Here is a 19709-nt window from a genome sequence, read left to right as displayed (position 1 = left end):
TGCTGTAAGGCTGAAGAGCTGTGTTACAGTGGAATTGATACTCTCTTTAATAGAAGAGGCAAAGTTTAAATGTAGCACAAAGCTTTTAAAGTTGAAAGACCCAGAATTGACTTCTGGTGAAAGTTAGACTTGGCTGAGGAGAAAAGGTCATGCAGTTGAAAATGAGGTATTCTTGAGGAGGATGCTCAGCTGCTGTGGCATTATAGCCATGAGGGACAAGAGACCTGAGGCAGGAAAGCACAGGGCTCAAAGACAAAGTTTGCAAAAAAAAATTTAAAGAATTGCAAAAAAAAGAGAGCATAGCATGGGTGAAAAGGTGATGATATCATCATTAGCTCAGAGGAATTCCTCACAGGAAGAGTGGACAGTATTTCAGCAAGTTAATTAATGGACTAGACCATAAGAGCATGAACTAATGCTATCAGTTGTCTGTCTAGGTCAATGATTTTTCTCCAGCAGTGGCAATAGGAGATGCTGTTTGTGGGGGCATGAGCTACTTTCTGTGATCCTTTCCCTGTTTTTAGTACCTCAGCACTCACAGTTTTATAATGGGGATATCAAAAGGCCTAACTTCTCCCAGCTTAACTTTTCCCAGTCCTTTTACTATGCATTTTTTTGCATCATTTTGTATTGACCTATGAGATCTGCCTCCTGCATCTTAATAGCCTGAGAACAGTGAGATATTTTTTGGGTTTTTTTTTTGTTCTCATTCTATGTATATGTTCTCCATAATTATCACTGAAATAAAATCTGCTTTCAAGAGGGTTTTTTAAGTGGGATAAAACTGAGACAAAGACCAGTGAATCAGCCTCTGCTGGTAAAGTGCTAAACATGAGAATAAAGAACAAAATGGGAAATACACTACTTGTAGCAGTACTAAGGAGTAAAATATCCATTGTTGAATCAAATGTTTTGATTTCATAAGGCTCTTTGCTCACTGGGGCTGTCTTGGGTTTGTATAGCTGGGGAAACATTACAGAAATTACTTTTAAGAGGTAGAAGTGGGGAGCGGAAATTGTCAAACCATTCTTTATTTTCCTTTAAAAAATATCAGTTATTTGACAGCAGTAAACTGATAGTGGAGATGCAAAAATGCATTGTTCTGGAAATGTTGAAGCAATTGCAACAGCCAGCAAAGCAACCACACTTGAAGATGGTGGTGGATATTGGAGGCACAACCCCTCTAAATTAATATTATGGAAAAGGGATGCTTTCTGCTACCTGAGGAGTAACTCCTGGAGTGTTGGGTGATGCCAGACATTTTTCTGTAGTGTTTCAGGCAGGTTCTGGCAAGAGCTGTCAAGAAAGCAAACCATGCATGTGTGCATGTTCTACACTCACTGAATAAGGCTGTTTCCTCAAGCTACCGTGTAAAGTTCTGCTTGGCATCTGAGGTGTTCCACAGGAAGATAAAAAATATTTTTCATGGTACAAAGATCACTGTAGTTTATGTGAATAGTTCTTGTATGGGACTTTTTGTCTCTTGGGAAAAGAACAGTATAAGACTAAGAGCAATATAAGAATGTACAGTAATTTCACGACTATAAGGCACACCCTTTTGAATAAAATTTTCTCCTGAACCCGGAAGTGCACCTTATAGTCCGGTGCGCCTTATCTGATGGACAAAGTTCAGAAATTTGCCTACCTGGAAGTGAGAACTGCGAGCCGCGGGGGGAGCTGGCAGAACCATGGCTGCCAGGTGGAGGTGGGGCGGAGCAGTGGTGGGCACACCCTGGCCCCGTGGAGGCAGGATGGCCCCTCCGCAGACATGCCCCGGCGCCCCGTGGAGGTGGGACGGCCCCTCCAGAGGCACGCCCCGGACCCGTGGAGGTGGCACGGAGGGGCGGCGGCCATAGCCCATCCCCGGAGAGGCGGCACGGAGCAGCGGCGAGCATACCCCGGCCCTACCGGGTACAGGCGGGCCCAGGGGCCAATGGCTGCCGGGTTGAGGCGGGGCCTTGGCCAACAACCGCGTGGGGGGAGCTGGGGGCGGAGCCTCGCTGCAAAAAAAAAGTGCACCTTATAGTCCAGTGCGCCTTATCTGATCTACAAAGTTGTGGATTTTGCCGACTCCCCGGGGGTGCGCCTTATAGTCTGGTGCACCTTATGGTTGTGAAATTACTGTAGTCAAGGCCTATTCACAGGAGAAGTGAAAAATATCATATGGAACAGCAAAAACATACTAACTTTTTGTAGCATTCATATAGGGAGATCACAGTAAAGTTATAACTAACTCCCTGTAGCTTCAGGAAGAAGACCTCTCACTTTTCTATAGATCCTCATTGCAAAGTTGTGACTTGCTGCCCAAATCATTGAGAACACTTCTGTGCAGATGTGCTTAGGGGGAACAGGGTGAAATAAACAAGGAGTACTTCAGAAAAATCAAAGATCCTGCTCAAAATTTTACTGCTTATAAATACAAAAATACATTGTCCACATCCATTTACAAGAATGGCTATTGGCACTGTCATTTTGTGTATGATAGTATTGGTTTCCATGTACAGTGGTTATGAGCAGGAACTGCATGTCTAAGTAGAGACCATAGTTTTGGCCCTGATGAAAGCTTATTTTTCCATGGAAAACCTGTATTAGCTGAGAGTAACTTAGTAGCTTGGCCAAATAACCCTGGCAAAAATCCTCTTATATAAGTGAAGATAGTTTATTATTAGAAAGAAGATAACATCTGTATGTTGTAGGAATGTAGTGTGGAGTTTTAAAGAATGAGTATTTAAAGTGTCAGTCAGAATCACCAAGTTCAGGGCTCAGTTATGTGTCTGTTTCAAAAGCATCATATCTGGAAGTCTCAGACAGCATGTGGACTGTGATTCTTGAAAACTGCTGTTTCAGTCAAGTTCTGCCTGAGATAGTTAACCCTCCTGGCCCAGTGTGCCCAGAGAACCTATTTCTATCCCATCTTGTAGGGTAAGAACTTACTGATGATAGGATGCTGTTTGAATATGAGAGTGGTGGCAGTGCCAATGTATTAAAGAAAACACCCTTTTTATTATAAGGTCACTTATTAGAGAACAATTGCATGCCGTTCGCCGTGACCTCAAACAAATATTAAGGCTTCTCACTTAATGACAAAATGCATGCCAAGTCAAATGAATGAGCATGTTGGTGGCACAGAAAACATTTGCCCTGAGGAGCTCAGTATATGCTTGTTCACTTGGAAAAACAGCGATCCAGAAGGACTGTCTTGTAGAGACGAGTACAAATAGGAGGTGCTAGCTTTAAGGATGTGATTGAAAATTTTGAATACGTTCCTGTGGTGGATCTGGCAGATGTATTCAGCCCATTTGCAGTGGCATATTGATTTAGCTAGATAACCCCTTGTTGACTAATTGGAAATAGTAGGATTCAGAGGAGAAGAGAGCGTCTTGCAGGCGATAACATAAAATTGCTCTTTTTGAAGCTTTTAGAGCTGGCAGTATTTAATTCTTACTTTCTTCATTCAGTTTCTCTGAAATTATAATTTTGATTTCTTCTCCAACTGCATGTGGTTTTTTTTGCCCTTTCAGTGCATTGGTTTTCGTGGTCTTTAAATTCCAAATTTTCTCGTGGATGCACATTTTCCTAAAGCTGAATTAACACTGATTGAGAGTTGTCATTCCTGTCAAAGATTACTGGTTGCTTTAGAAAAGGACATGGTCAGAGATGCTGCTTCAATATTGTATGTCCCATGTGTTCTCCTGTACTCAAATCTTCACTGCATTTTTGCTGAAGACGAATGTGTTCCTGACAATTTGATGCAAGCAATAGTATAAACAACCATATATACTTATTTTTAACCTGTTCCAAAAGAAAACCCATACATTTTATTTAAAAAATAGTTTTAAGACAAGACTGCTCACCTCAACTCAGCTACTTTAAATGAGTTAAATGAAGTAGGATTGTTTAGATGCTAGTTTCTCTTTGGATGTTTCCCATGGCTTTTTGTAATAAAGGGGAAAAATGCAGAAAATCTACACTGTGGTTCTGGGTGGAGCTGGCCTGAGTAAAGTGTTTATCACTCTGATCTTCTTATTGCGATGTCATCTTCCCAGGGAAACTTCTCTTCTGGTGTCCCATTGTAACCAGTCACCTGTGCAGTTTTTCTTTAACAGAGATGCAGGTCTGTCAGTCCAGATTGTCTGGTTTGAAAATGTCTGTTTTAAGGGAAAAAAAAAAAGTATTCAAGGATAAAGAAAATTTCAGAACTGCATTAGGGATTGATTGTGCATGCAGTTATTTGGCAGAGTCAACAAGGAAATAATTTCAGTCAGGGATAGAGGAGAAGGAGGAGGAAGAGTGATGCCAAGCAAGTATGAACAGAGTGGGGTTTTGTATTTTCTTGACCTGGCTTTACTTCAGACAGCACAACCTGACTGAGACTACCCCAAGTTAATGCAGTGAAGGTTCAAACTGAAATCGAGGACGTGTGCCTTTGCTGTTATTAAATCAGTGTGGCTTTGTGGCAGTTCTGTGGGCTAATGTAATCCTTGGGAGTGTATTATTGGGGCCCAGGGAGCAGCATTTAGGAATTGGGGCTGAGTAGTGTACTTGGCTTCTGCTTAAGTGTTGGTAAAACCAATCCTGGAATGCTGCAGTTCTTGCACGGGATTTGACTGTAGATTCAGTCATCAAAATTTAGGTTTGATCTGCTTTAGGTGTTTTCTTTGCTGTAGTCAGAGGGCATCAAGTAAATACAGTTAGTGGACTGTAGCAAAGTATTTAACCATAGGATATACACTTAAAGGTTAGATGAAGTTAACATCCTTGGGCATGTTTAAAAGATGCATAGACCATGCTTAAGAACATGGTCTAGAGGTGGGCTTGGTAGTGCTGCATTAAGGATTGGACTCTATGATCTTAGTGTCTTTTCCAATCTAAATAATCATCAGTTTTTAAACATCTAAACTAGGACAGGAGTTTCACTATGTAGGCCACATCTGGACTCCCACAATGAGATTTCCAAGTCTCAAATCCCATCCCCATGTCTCCTCTCATTGATTAGAGATCCTACCAGGTCAACAACTGCAAGTCCAGAATAGTGAGGTTCCTATGGTAGTAGGTCCTATACTATGTTTTTCTGTTCTGTGGTTGTGGTACAGAAATACCTGTTAGTCTTAGATCAAGACCTGTTTGAGATAGAAACTCCAGAACACCACTCTCAGCACCTGTAAGAATAATGGAGAAGTAGGTCATCAGATGATGAAGGGAAAGCATGTTTCACAAGTGAACGTGCTGATCAGAGCATTCATTTCCTCAGAGGGTTATTGTTGGGTATGCCTGCTGCAGTAAAAGAGGAGATTTTTAAGAGAAAAAAAGCCACAGTAAATGGAGTGACTGACCAAATCATGAGGGAAATCTCTCGGGACTCTTGCAAGCAAGAGGATAACTCCCAACAGAAAGAACATGTGCTCTTCTGTACTCTAGGAATAGACTGTCTGCAGGCTGTGTGTGGGAGATTCGTCTTTCTCCAGGGAAATGGAAGCAAGTTTGAAGGTGGATATTGGACACTGTCTCCATTTGGAAGCAATGGTCTTTTCCTGAAACTGTTGAGGTCTTTTTGGTCTTGGTAACCAGTGCATCTGTTGTCTTTTGTGCAAGGTGGCCTTGTTTCAAATGCCTTGCAGATATCTGTAAAACATAATTAATCAGCTCCTGCATTTTTGTTTTGGTTGCTTTTCTTTTTTTTTTTTTTTTTCAGTTTGACTGTCACTTTCTACACAGCTATTACATTTTGAATGCTAAAATTAAGAAATACATTAAAAGGTGCTAGGTTTGTAGACCATATTTCTTTTATGTAGGAAAGTCTTGGACTTTTGATGAAACTTTCCATTGTAAGCTGATTCTGCCATGAGAAGTCCAGATACGAAAACTCGTGTTACCATTATTATCAGCCTGCTGATTACCTTGAGTCCTGCAGCTTGCACACGGTGAATCTGGTAGAAGTTGAGGCAGTCTCCAGCTGCAAAGGTTGGTTGTCTCTTGTGAAATTCAGGAGCTAGAACCTTTGCCTTACCTCACGCAGTGACTACATGATTACAGTCTGCAAATGGTTGTGTCTGGCTTTCAGACTACTTCATTAAGAGTTAATTTATATGCAAGTTTGGTTTTCAAAAAAAACAACACACATGACTGATCCACCCTATCATAAATTTTTATAATGATAAGGTGGTGCAGGCTCATCTAAAATTCCTTCCAAAGGCGGTGTCAGATTTTTACTTTAGTCATCCTAACCATCTTTTCCTTCCCTGTATTTCTGCCACAGCAAGGCCTTTGTTTACATGAGCTGGATCTTAATAGTTTTACTCCCACTCCCACCCCCACTGGCACTTTGCAACATATTGTAGATTATCATCACTAAAACTTCAGTTTGGCTTCTTTATTTTTTTATTAAGAAGCATTTGTTTTCCTCTGAATTCTTTTCCTTGAAGCAGCTCTCCTCAACATTTGTCTTCAGATTTGCGGCTGATGTTATGAGGAGACTGTGTAATTCAGAAACAACTTTTTTGTGACTGTCTAGGAAGTGAGGAGGGAGAAGGCAGCAGGTGTATAAAGCAGATTCAGGAGTGAGTTTGGAACAGAAAGGAAGGAATGGACTTGAATCTCTGCTGATAAGGCTGGAGGTGAGGGAACCTTTAGAAACTAGACAGCATGTGGATGGCTGGCAGGCTTGGCAGAGATAATTACTGCGGAAAGTGGAGATACAGACAGGAGAAAATTTGTAGGAGGTCAGGAATCTTTTATGTCCTTTCTCCTCACCCCATGATAAAAAGGAAGTATGTTTACAGGGTTCTGAAGAGTGCCAGAGATGTAGAAGGTAGAGCAGGGCTGATGGCAGTGCTGGTGAGGAGCCCAGGGTGCTTTGTTTTGCTTGGTGCTGACACAGCCATGTGCATGATTGATCCAGGTGAAACACTGTGCACTCTCATTGCCACCTTACCTGCTCGTGATGAAATCTAGGTAAAATGTTTGCCATCTGCTGTGTGTATCTAGAAGGTCAAACAACATGATGCTATCAACACCTTGACCCGCTGATGAGCAGTGTAGTGGTAATGCAACTTACTCCAGAGCTCCTTTCTCATACCTACCTTTTAGCAATTTTCCTTAACAGAGTTATAAGACCCTAAAATGTGCTTTCAGCACATCTATGAGGGGGCTACTACGCTGATAAATCTTTAATGAACTAAGACTTCTAAGCCTAGAGCTGACTCATGCAGTTGTAGTGTGTAAGGTGTGTGGGTTTACTCTTTGGTCAGGTCAAATTAGGGTCAAGTCAGAGAAACCTGAAGGGGGAAAAAAAAAAAAAGCAAATTTAGGGGTAAGGCTTGTACTTGGTTTTGGTCTTAATGTGCTATCAGAAGTGCAGCAGGAAATGCAATGTTTCGTAGACACTTCTGCTGAATGTGTTTGAAAACAGTTGTCTGGGTTTCCTTCCTTAGCTGATGTGTTGCTTATGTGTGCACTGAGTTGGAAAAGTTAAAGGGACCAGAAGCATTTTTGCTGCAAGAGATGCATTTCTGGCACCCAGTGGTCACTAGCACATTTTTGGAATGTAAAAATCAGGCAGCCACAAAATTTAACTGTAATCCACTTCTGTGTTGTGTGATGATGAAGAAGGTGGCTGGTCTACAGTCCATAAAATGAAAAATTTTTAGAAAATATGTCATTTCTAAGGATTATGTTAATGAGAATAATAGAGGAATTTAATCTTGAGCTAGGATTTCAGTTGTCTGGTTTGGGTAAATGATGTGTTTATTTTTGTATGGGTTGGGGCTTTTTCCCCCTTTTTAAGGAACAAATGGGCACGCCCTAATTACAGTATACCAGGATTCTTACCATACATGCACAACTGGGTTCTGAAAGATGTTTGTGTGCAGATGATGATTTTGAATATGTATTCAAACTGAAAGTTTGATGGAAGATTTGAAGGTGTCTGAAGGAAATGGGGGATTTAATTCAGAAAACTGGCCCAGAATCCTCTGTTGTAAGCACCAAAGTTTTCCTTATTATATCTAGTTTCCTCAGGATAGTCAGGCTTACCTCACTGGTACATCAAACTGTAGTAAACCTGGTAGAACCAGCCTTTTATGACACTTGCTGCAGTGTGTAACATTTTCTTCTTACTTGTAGCATTTCACAATGCAGTCCTTTGAGAAGAGAATGCCCACTTTCTCCTGTCCTGCGTTTCCTTTCTAAATGGGACAATGTTGTGTTTAGGAAAGCATTGCAAGCCTATGTTGAAACTCTCTCTTCCAACTGTCAAGTCTTTAACTCAATTTGAAAGCCAGTTTTTCACCAGTTTCTTTTTAGCAGTAGGGAAAAAACTTATCTTTGATTCACCAAGTAGCTAGGGTCAATTAAAGATTAGTTGTCCATTACATTGATCATTTATTACTTTATTACAGCAGTAACAAAATGGTCTACAAAGAAAGACACTAATTTTCAGTCAACCAGCTTTGTGAAGGCATATTTTAAAGAAAAATAATGTGGAAGAAAACCATGAACTGCAAAAATAGTAAATTTAGGTATTACTGTAAATTTTCCAAGTTGCTTAAAAATAGATGTTGCTCATGTGTTATACAATGCATCCGCTCTTAAATGTGGTAGTTATGTTTAAATATTTAAGTATTTCAATAGTGTTAAATAGTTTTATACTTGTTCTAAATTGAATTCTTCTGGCAAAGAGTTTTTTATTTTGTTTCTATTGTACTCCAGACTCTCCTACAGATTTTTGGTGTGGTGGCTGTGGCTGTGGCAGTGATTCCTTGGATACTCATCCCCTTAATTCCACTATTTATTCTTTTCATTTTTCTTCGACGATATTTCTTAGACACTGCAAGAGATATTAAACGCCTAGAATCCACAAGTATGTAGTTTGGCGGGACTTTGTTAGCTTGAACCCTACTTATTATTATGTGAAATGCTAGTATTTATAGACAGTCCATCAAAGATTCTTTGTTTTTCTTTTGCTATGCAAATAACTTCCTTATTGCCTTGGTTCTCAGCTAGTGAATTACATGCTTAACTCCTGTTTTGCATAATGATAAACCTAGGGTACATCAGTTAACTATCTGTAAGTAAAGCTAGTTAAGAACATGCTAAGCTGCTGGTCTTTGAGACCTTGCATGCATATACTAATAGTATTTCTGACCTTGTCTGACTCTTCTGCCTGACTTTAGCTTGACTATGATATGGAATATTAAGCATTATGAATAACAAACATGGGTGCCTAATGCCATTAATAAAGCTCAAAGAATTTCTTCAGTGACAGCTATTGTTAAAAATTTAAGACATTTTTGTGTAAATTAATCTGCCTGGCTGTCTGACTGATTCTAGTTGAGTAAGAGGACATTAGTTAAAGATATTGCATATTTATTCTAAAAGATGCAGTAGAGTAGTTTGTATGGTTAAATATAAAGTGGTAGGATTAAAGATTAGTGTGGTACAAAAAGAATTAAATGTTGTCCTTCAGCTATTGTTAAGTTATCTCTCATTTCCCTTTGTAGCTCGAAGTCCAGTGTTCTCCCACTTGTCGTCATCCCTCCAGGGGCTTTGGACTATTCGGGCTTTGAAAGCAGAGGAAAGATTTCAAAAATTATTTGATGCACACCAAGACCTCCACTCAGGTTTGTGATGAGTTGATGTGAGAAATCAAATACTTTTCACTGTAGGAGGGAAATATCTTATGCCCTCAGCGACATGTATATAATGTGCATTAAAATCAGTAGGAGCTGTGCATTTGTCTCTTTAGGGTAAAATTCCTGTATTAGAACAAAAACATTATCTGTCTAGATTTAGAGAGTTTACTTTGGGCTGTAATATAATTTAGAATACCCATGCATATATTTTAGCAATGTATAAGATAAACATTTGAAAGTATACCTGATAAGAATACTTACAGAGTAATTTTTAGCATTTTCCTGGATTCCAACTTTAAGAAGAGGTAAGGAGAAAGGGGAGAGCAGAGAGAGGTGTGGAGGAAACAAGCTATATTATGGAGCATTTGATACTAAGTAGTGCATTAAGAATGGACAAATACTATTAGTATAAATAATATTGGAAAAGTTTCATAAATCTTATTTTTTACTTTGAACAACTTTCAGGGTTTAAATTTAAAATATGGAACTAACATAATTGGAAGGTGTGAAATATTGGTATTCTGCAAGCATAAGTGATTCAGGTTTGCACTGTGATTCTTTGACTTTTGTTATTTAAATGTTCTCTATTACAATGTTCTTCAAGACATAGCAGAATGCAAGTTTTCAGTTCTGTGTTTGTTAGGTAAGATTGTGAATTTCCTCTGTTGTAAGGCATACAGGTATATTTGATGGCTGTTTTGTAATTTATAGATTTACAAGGTTTCAGATGGGACCAGTTGATCCTTTCTGAAGTAGAGTTTATTACAGGTTATAGCATTGTACACACTGACCATGTTAAGCCCAGTGACTTGTGACTGGTGTAGTGTATCTTCCAGGGAGGCAACTCTAGCTTTGAATTTCCAATTTCTCAATATTTTATAGTTGCTAGTTATCTGACCAAATCAACATTTCAGTACCTGATAGCAAGGGAAGACAAAGTTGTGGTTTAGTTTTATATTAAAAGACGTCTTTAGGCAATACACTGCATATAGAAGTTTTACTATACAAAGAGGACCATGACATTTAAGAGAAGTATTTTTCTATGTTTAAAGGTCAGATCCAGGGAACATAAAAACACTTTCATTTTTCAGTCAGTTTTGTGTGTCTCTCTTAAAAAAACCTGTAAATAATACCCCTCCTGGGCAGATAATGAACCTGTTTTTGAGGTCAAGCTTCAGTGCTTATAGTCACACTCTTCTGTATATCTACACACTTCATCTTGGTGTCTTTCCCACCCAAACTTTGGGGTACACTAGCTGGCTTAAAGCATGTGTGGTTTTGGTCCTCACAGGGAATGTGTGCCTGGACAGCAAAGGAGGCTAACACCGTGTGGACTGTATTAACAGGAGCATAGCCAGGGGAAGGAGCGAGCTGATTATCCCCCTCCACACTTGTTAGCCCAAACTGGGAGTACTGCATCTTGCTGTGGACCCCCAAATTTGGGAAACATTCTAACAAACTCCAGTGAGCTCCCTGGAGGGGCCACTAAGATAGTTAGGGTATCAACAGGAGATACTTCCTTGTGGTGGAGGTAATTGGGCTTGTTCAGTTCACAGAGGATTTAATAGCTGCCTACCAGAACCTGCAAGGATGCTGCCATAAATGCAGGTTCCTCACCATGGTACATAGTGGTAGGAGCAATGACATGGGTATAAGTTGTAACAAGAGATGTTTAACCTGAATTCAAGGAAAAATTATTTCACTGTGAGCACAGTCACCCAGAGGCAATGATTGCCCAGAGGTGCAGGCTTCATCTGTGTCAGTTTTCAAGACTGGAAGTGCATAAAGCATGGAGCAACATGGTCTGACCTCTGACCTGACTGTGCTCACAGTGAAATTTCCTGAAGTTGTTTTCACCCTGAATAGTTCTTCAATAGTAAATGTGAGCAAGCAGTAGCTAATGTAAGAGAATACTTTTCATACCAGCTCACAAAGTTGGGAGTTCTGGGTTTTTAAGTCTCCTAAAGTTAAATTCTTTCCTGCATTGCAGAAGGCTCTCCCAACCAGCAATGGTTTTGTTTAGCACTTTTGGCTGGAGTAGTATCTTCCTCTCTATTTAGACTTGAGCCTAGGGCTCAGGATACTTGCTTTGAACCACTTTCAGGGATGCCTATGAGTGGAGTATTAAATCAATTTTAGAGGAAAAAAATCTAAAAGGCATGCTGACATCTGCCCAAACCAAAAGTTTCCTTCCTGCCAGCGCAAGCCCGTGAGTTGTCAGACCACGATGAGTCTTCATTTGTTCCTGTGACTGAAGAATTCCTTTCTCTATGCACAGTGACCCCTGTTGCATGGGGAGCTTGCAAAATGACCCATCTCAAGCTGGCAGTTTAACATGCCTCCCTGGAAAATTAGGATCAGTGGAACAAAAGCTCCGTAACTATCTAAGATGATCAGGCTTAAAACCGTACTTACCTCCTCTCTATATTACAAAAGGGAGAATTTTTAGTCTGAATTTTTCCCAGCACTGGGCTAAGGAACATTGAACAGTTGAAACTGCAGTGATCTTTAGCAGTGATCTTTAGGGGATAATGGCAGACAAGGCAGAAGAGATTGGAATGGTAATCTGCTGTGACCTTCTTGCTTGTGGCTTCTGCTGTGACTGCTGTGAGCAGCTGGAACAATTCCTCTGAATACAACCACACACTTTTTATGGCTACTTTGCTCCTGGTTTTGGCCCTGGATTCAAACACTTTGCCTTCTCTATTGGAGCATCCTTTTGTGTCTCCAATATCTTGTACTGTAGCATATCTACCTGGGATGAAACTGAGCACCAAGTTGTCAACACTTGAGTGTGAGTGCAGAGTGGAGACATCCACCTGTGAGCTTCCCCAAAAGTCAAAATGTGCATCTAATCATCTGAATAGCTCAGTATAGCTGCACTAGATGCACTGAGTAGCTCCTACAGGAGCTTAGCCAGGTGCAGCTGCCTTCTGAAAGCTTGTCTCTGACAGTTGCATTGTGATATGTTCTAGCTAAAAGCCTGCAGACTTTAGTCCACCTGGAGTAAATGCAGTTGTACTTTACTTTTTGTATAAGACTCTTGAGTCCACTAGAGTTGAGAAGAGGCTTCCATTGAAAATAAGTGGACCATGCTTTGAGCCTTGACTGTTTTTCTTTCTCTTCCTATTGTGGTTGCTAGATGTGGGAAAACTAAATTAGACAACTTCAGGAAAACTGGTCAATATCCTGGTCGTTACCAGTCCGTGAAGACACGCACCTGAAGATGGCAACATTTGGGTTTTTTTGACAACTTGTATTAGTAACATGAATTAATTTAGTAATAATTATACAGCTTAGTTTTCTAATAATCCACTGGTTTTATGTCTTTGTAAAATGCACTTCAGAGGCCTGGTTTCTCTTCTTGACGACCTCGAGGTGGTTTGCTGTGCGTCTGGATGCCATCTGTGCCATTTTTGTTATAGTGGTTGCTTTCGGTTCCCTGCTTCTCGCCAAGAGTAAGTACAGATGTTAGAAAAAGTTCGCCCAGTAATTACCATGTTCAGTAATGCCTAATTCTTTTTCATGTATTGCTGTTTCTAATTGTTTAAAGTCTGTAATTAAGTTAAACATTTCTTTCTAGATCATGATCTCTTCCTTAGTCTAGGGCATTGGGGCTGTACCTGCTTTCCTGCAAATACTGGAGGCAGTTCAGACATCTTCCGGGGCTGAGGCATACATCTGTCATCAGCCCCAAGTGTGCACACAAACCTGCACTTCTGTAGTCTTCACTTTTGAAATTCTGGCTTTCAGAGCAATAACAAGAAATAAATCTTCTTGTTTTTCCCTACCTTTGTCTTCTCTTTTGGACCTACAGGGCTTTACTTTTCACACTGAAACACCCACAGAGCTCCCTCTTAACAACATTATTCCTTTCTGCACGTGGCACAATAGGTCAAAAGGCAAGCTAAAGTTCCTAGGGATACTCTTCTCATATCTTGGATCATGGGATAGGCCAGTTCCAGGAAGAAAATTGCCTCATAATAATACATTTTATGTTCACTGTCACTCATGAACTGTCATTAGTGTATGCATCATCCAGGATGTAATTGGGTTAGATGTACTAGAATGAGATAGTCATCTAAAACATGAGGGAAGAAGTAATTATCTTGGACATGAAAATTAGTGCTAATTTGCTGGTTTTGTTTCTTTTCTTTTTTCTTTGGATAAGTTTTGTATGTGCATGTGTATTTTAAAATTCAAGCACTCTGTGCTGCAAAACTCTACAAATTTTGAGCTAGGTTTGATGTTAGTAGAATGCAAAAAGACGAGTCAAAACAATGGTCCTGAATTTTTCCCTGCCCCTGGATAAAGAGTAGTTCTCTTCAAGTCAATAGGACCATGTTAGGATAAAGTTCAACTAAGTCAGAGGACAATCATTCTTAATATTGGGGCAGACAGAACGTGTTTATTTTATGACAACAGATCCACCAAACACAGCAAATGCTTTTATAAATGGGAAGAAATACTCTGTCCTGTTACTTTATCTGATTGCTTATAAGAGCACAAAGTTGATGTAAATGTTCATAATTGATTTTGAAACAATGTTATGCAAATTTTTTGCTTAGGTTTAGGGCCTTATCTAATTTCTACAGAAAAAAAGTGAAGAGTTAACTAATGCTCGGCCACATAGGGATGACCCTAGAAATCTGTGTGAACATGGTCTTGAGACTGAGCCTCAGTTTCTAGATAAACACCAGGCCAAGGAGACTTTGGATTATCTTGTCAAAATGTTTCCAAAAATTCAGCAAGTAGCTGTTCTGCCTGGAGCTATTCCTTGCACAGGGAGCAGGTAGCGCATAACCAAATAAAATTCTGGCTGTGATGTTTCCATCATGTAAGTAACCTCATGAAAGAGAACTTAACTGAGATTTTGTGTAATTACAATGTATCTGTTCGAGTCTCATTTTCCTTTCTTCTGCAGCTCTGAATGCGGGGCAGGTTGGTTTGGCACTCTCCTATGCAATCACCCTCATGGGAACATTCCAGTGGGGTGTTAGACAAAGTGCTGAAGTTGAAAACCTGGTAATGTTTATTTCTTCCTTTTCCCCTCTTGGTTCCTTTCGTGATTGTGACATGAGGCCTTAAGGATGAGATTCTTCTTAATTAACTTAGGATATTAATACCTTAGCAAGCAATTAAGGCACGACTCTGCAGTCATAAAGAAAAGTAACTTCTTTTAGGTTATAATTTGTGTGACTGATTTTGAATGTTTGTTGAGATGAGCTGTGTCCAAGGATTGTCCTTCATTCATAGTAAGCGAGATTTTACAATCTCCCTTTACAGCAGAAAGGAGACTGTCTAGTTACAGTGTAAACAATTGCATTGCAACTTGTTAAAGTTGCAATAAATTAATCCCTTCCTATAAGGAAAATTTTAAATTATGCTTTTATATTTGGTATTTATAATTTATTGTTATTTATTATTGCATTTTAAAATTTTATTTATATCCCTCATGGCATTTTTAGAGTCTTGTTATTCCATTGCAAAGGCTTATAACTTTTTAATTCATTCTAAGTTAACGCAAATGTTGAAGTGTTTGTTTATATTCAGCTGAGAAGGTTGTGTGTTTTCTAAAATATATAATATAAAATGCCTTTGACCAATTCAGAATATTTACTAGCATGTTCTAATTTGCCTGTCTACTTTCTTAAGATAATAATAAGAAAAACAGCTTGCAAAAAACCATGCTAAACATAAACCTGGGATTTTTTCTGTTGTGTTGACAACTGAAGTTACTTGTAATTACAGTTTGCTGTACATAATCTAGAAAATATGTGTAGTCCTTTTGAAGAAGTTACATAACCATGCCTAATTAATTAATAATTATAATAATAATGAAGTTAGAATTTTTGGTTTTGCTACCACATTACAGTAATTTCACGATTATAAGCCACACCGTTTTGACTAAAGTTTTGGTCCGAACCCGGAGCGCGGCTTGTAATCTGGAGCGGCTAATATGTGATAAAAAATTCTGAAATTTGCCAACCGGAAATGCAAGCTGGCAGCAGCGCCGGGCCGGGGGGAGCGAACATGGCGGGGGCCAGGCGGAGTGAATGCGGCTGTGGCGGGACCTGGCAACACTGGGCCAGGGCCGGCCCACCAAGCGACAGCGCCGAGCTGACTCACTCGACCCCGTCAGCAGCCCCGAGTGGGCCGAGCCCGCATGGCCCTGAGCCGAGCCCGTAAACCCCGCCATCCCGCAATTCTGTTACTAATTGGCAACTTTGTGAAAGTTGCATGCGGATCCTCGCTGCAAACGAAAGTGTGGCTAATTATCCGGTGCGGCTTATTTATGGACAAAAAACGAAATGTTGCCGACACCCGGACATGCAGCTTATAGTCAGTGCGGCTTGTAATCGTGAAATTACTGTACTTTTTCGGTGCATTTTTCACACACCAGTTAACTGATGGTGACAGATTTTCTGAGAAATTGGAAGAAAACTTTATGTATTTTTCATACCATTGGGGACATTTTGGAAGTGTCTGTGGGAAGTGTTGGTGCTTTCTTGGAGGCTATGACTCAGAAATACCTTGGAAGAGAAAGACCATTCACTAACCTGGCTTTGATGTGAAATGCTGATCATTTTATGGAAACATGATTAGCATCAACTTCTTTGATAGGTGGACATCCACCAAAAATCCCTTGTTATTAAAGGGTGACTACACCTGGGAGAGGCAAAAACATTTCATCTCAATTCTGTTACTAGCTGGTCAGGGGAAGCGATTGTCACACTCAGTGGTGGTGCACTCTTGTTTCAGTCCTGTGTGCACTTTTTGGCAGCACAATATGAAATGAAGCTGTTGGAGAGCGTCCAAATGAGGGTCATGAGGATGGTGGAGGGGAAGCCTTATGAGGAGTGGCTGAGGTCACTTGAGCTGTTCAGCCTGAATAAGAGAAAACTGAATGGAAACCTCATTGCAGTTGCAATTTCCTTGTGGGGGGAAGGAGAGGGGCAGGCACTGATCTCTTCTCTGCGGTGACAGTGACAGGGCTGAGGGAATGGCCTGAAGTTGTGTTCAGGGGAGGTTTATGTTGGATACTAGAAAAAGATTCTTCACCCAGAGGGTGTCTGGGCCCTGAACAGGCTCCCCAGAGCAGTGGACATGGCATCAAATCTGCCAGAATTCAAGAAGCATTTAGAAGATGCTCTCAGGCATGGTGTGATTTTTTTGGGGTTGTCCTGTGCAGGGCAAGGAGTTGAACTCATTCATGTGTCTGCCTGTAGTTTATTTAATGGTGGTTTCATGTCTAGCTTTGTCTTTTCCAACACACAATGCGTCTTAGTCAACACTGACAGACAACTCTCTTAGCTTAATTTTCTTAAAACTTATGGCACGTATTTAGGTTTGTAATTAATCCTGCTTATGCTTATGAATGGCTTTGTGTATAATGACAGATCTGGATCTGTAGTAGGACATGAGGCGCGTTCTTTCCACTTTTTTAGTTGTATAAAGAAAGCCTAGAATGGCACCAAATACTCTTACTTGGAGTAATTTGCATTGAATTTCCATGGTAAAAATATACACACATATTTATATGCATGCAGTATTCGCAGAGTATGCCACAGGATGAAGTTCATGTATGTATGTCTTCTTTCCTCCCCTTAGATGATATCAGTAGAAAGAGTGATGGAATATACAGAACTTGAAAAAGAAGCTCCTTGGGAGACCAACAAACATCCACCACCAGAATGGCCTAACCAAGGAATGATAGCATTTGAGAATGTTAACTTCACTTACAGTCTAGATGGACCATTGGTTTTAAGACACTTGTCTGTTTCAATTAAACCAAGAGAAAAGGTATGTATATGGCTGTCTTTGGATATTCCCAGAGATTAAGCGAAGATGATGAGTTGACAAGCTGCATGCTAGAAATGCATTATGAAATACATGGATGTTAGGAAAATAGTAAGTGTTCTTTTAAAAAATAAGCTTTAGTTATATTTGATAACAAAAGCTATAGCCTATTTATTTCCTGTAAGTGTGGCATAAATTTGTCTGGGAACATGATATTTCAGTCTGTCAAAACAGAGGATTAAACATACCCGATAATTTCCTTTGAAAAATCAGAGATTCTTCAGAAAGTGGCAGACATTGAAATTAGCAGCCAAGCCAAGAATGTTTGTTCAATCCAAAGCAAATGGAGCTGCATTAGGAAATTGGGGATTCAGCAGAGGGAACATAATTGGAATCAAGTATGTCAACAGACAAGGTGAGCAAAACCAATAGAAAATAAGGAATGTATATGCCCTTGCACTGAGTCCAAAATGGAAGAAAGAAATATAAATCAGTTGCATAACTTTTGCTTAACTTCAGAATTTGGGATTTTATTTCAGTTCCTTTTGGCTACCAATCCAATTAACTCTTGTCATTAATTAGATTGGTAGCCAAAAGAAACATAGAAATAAAACTCTTCCTCCTCTGCAAATTTGACTCCTCCTCCCCAATTTTGACACTCTCCCTGTTGTAGGAGTGCTGCAGGGAAGGTCTCCCCCACAGACAAAATTAAATGGAGCCCTGAAGTGTTAATTTGTGCTCTGCTACATTTCAAATGCAGGTGTACTTTTTTGATTAGGAGTTCTTCCCTAGGAGGCTGGTTCAACTTGACAATCCTTGCCCTTGCCTCCTTTTTAACTTGCTTTTCCATTCAATTCCAAACCTCTTCATTTCCTCAAGTGGCCCTTTTAATAACATGCATGTTACAAAAATTCAACCGGACTTGACTACATTGAGATGATTTCCTGGAATTAGCTGTGAATGAGTTAAAAATGGTCTCTTGAGAAGAAGAGCCATGTGGACCATCTCCTTAGATGTTGTCTCTCCAATATAGACAAGGAGTTCTGCATCTCAGTGAGAGACAGGAATAAAATTAAAAACGGAAGCAAGAGATACTAGCAATGCATGACTCAGTCCTTGGTGAGGGCAGGACAGGGAGGGATGACTGGGGGTATTTATTTTTTGCTGAGCAGTTATGCTGTGATTTCGTCATCCTGAATTTGCCCAGCTTGAAACTATTTGCCAAGAGCTTTGTGTTTGCTTTCTATGATGTTTTGCACAATACTGCAGTAAGCTGCCACTGTAAAATAAATCTCCCAAGCATCTCTCCTCCTTATATTGGTTTTAATTATGGGGAAGCATCTTCTTCAGAACCAGGTTTCCAGATCTGTCAGGGATTCTGCCCATACTGCTGTCAATGAGAACTCTTATGCCTGTTCAGGGCTTATAGAGACTTCTGGTGGCTGCAGTGCCACAGGCAGCAGTAATGAGTTTAAGCTTCTGCTGTACTTGTAGTTTTTCTTGTAGCCACCCCAGGACCCAGTTTGGGAAGCTTTGGGTACAGTAAGAATGAGGAGGTGATTGCTAGCAAATCACTCATGGGTTAAAGTCTCTTTTGATCTGTTCATCTTGGCATTCAGTATTTCCCTACAGACAAAGCAGGCTAGGAAGGACCCTGTGTTTTAAACATCTTTGCTGAAGCAGTGTGGTCTGACAGAGACAGAGCAGGGAGACACAGACTGCTGTGACAGTAGCTGGCAGTGATTACCCTCCTCTGCTACTATTGCTGCAGCAGGCAGGGCAAGGTTAGCATGTGTAACATTGGGTTTTGTGCACCACTGTCTTTGTTTCAGGGAGCTCATGAATGCTCATTGGTTAACATATTGTTAAATGCAATTTTTCCTGACAGCTCGTGATCTGTGGGCTACATGAAGAAGTTGGGAAGGTGCACATGTAGATTTATAGCATGGCAGCTGTGCTCCCACAACGTACCATGAAAGGGAGGTTGCCTGAGGGATAACAAAGACATGGGCAGTTTCAGTGGAGTAGCTGATGTGCTGTAAATCTCACATTTTTTGTGCAGCTCTGCTGTGAAGTACCAGTGACACTTGAGTAATTATGAGCCTAGCATAGCAGGTGAACTCCTGTGGTGTGCACATGGCTTGTATCAGGCAGCACAACCCTTGCCATGTAGTTCCTGATAGGTGGCACTTCCATTTGCAGACTGGTGCTGTATTCCATTTGCTTCCACTTGCAGACTGGTACTGGCTGTGAGTGGGGGCCTCTGGAGAATAAAATGTA

General features: G+C 40.3%; 1 protein-coding gene across 2 annotated transcripts in view; it reads left to right on the top strand.

The window, feature by feature from the left end:
- The window catches only part of ABCC4 (ATP binding cassette subfamily C member 4), a 143840-nt gene that overhangs the window by 89801 nt on the left and 34330 nt on the right, over positions 1-19709 (top strand). Inside the window, exons 21-25 of one of the 2 annotated variants that reach the window (XM_033052429.1) lie at positions 8707-8857; positions 9498-9617; positions 12977-13087; positions 14554-14654; positions 17241-17432. In XM_033052429.1, the coding sequence (XP_032908320.1) occupies positions 8707-8857; positions 9498-9617; positions 12977-13087; positions 14554-14654; positions 17241-17432 (675 nt within the window). Of the gene's footprint in view, positions 1-8706; positions 8858-9497; positions 9618-12976; positions 13088-14553; positions 14655-17240; positions 17433-19709 lie in introns of those variants that run through there. The other variant, XR_004417085.1, reaches the window with a different exon arrangement.

Source organism: Catharus ustulatus, chromosome 2 (genome assembly GCF_009819885.2).
Source record: "Catharus ustulatus isolate bCatUst1 chromosome 2, bCatUst1.pri.v2, whole genome shotgun sequence".
Classification (NCBI taxonomy): Eukaryota; Metazoa; Chordata; class Aves; order Passeriformes; family Turdidae; genus Catharus; species Catharus ustulatus.
This window is presented reverse-complemented; position numbering and strand designations above follow the sequence as displayed.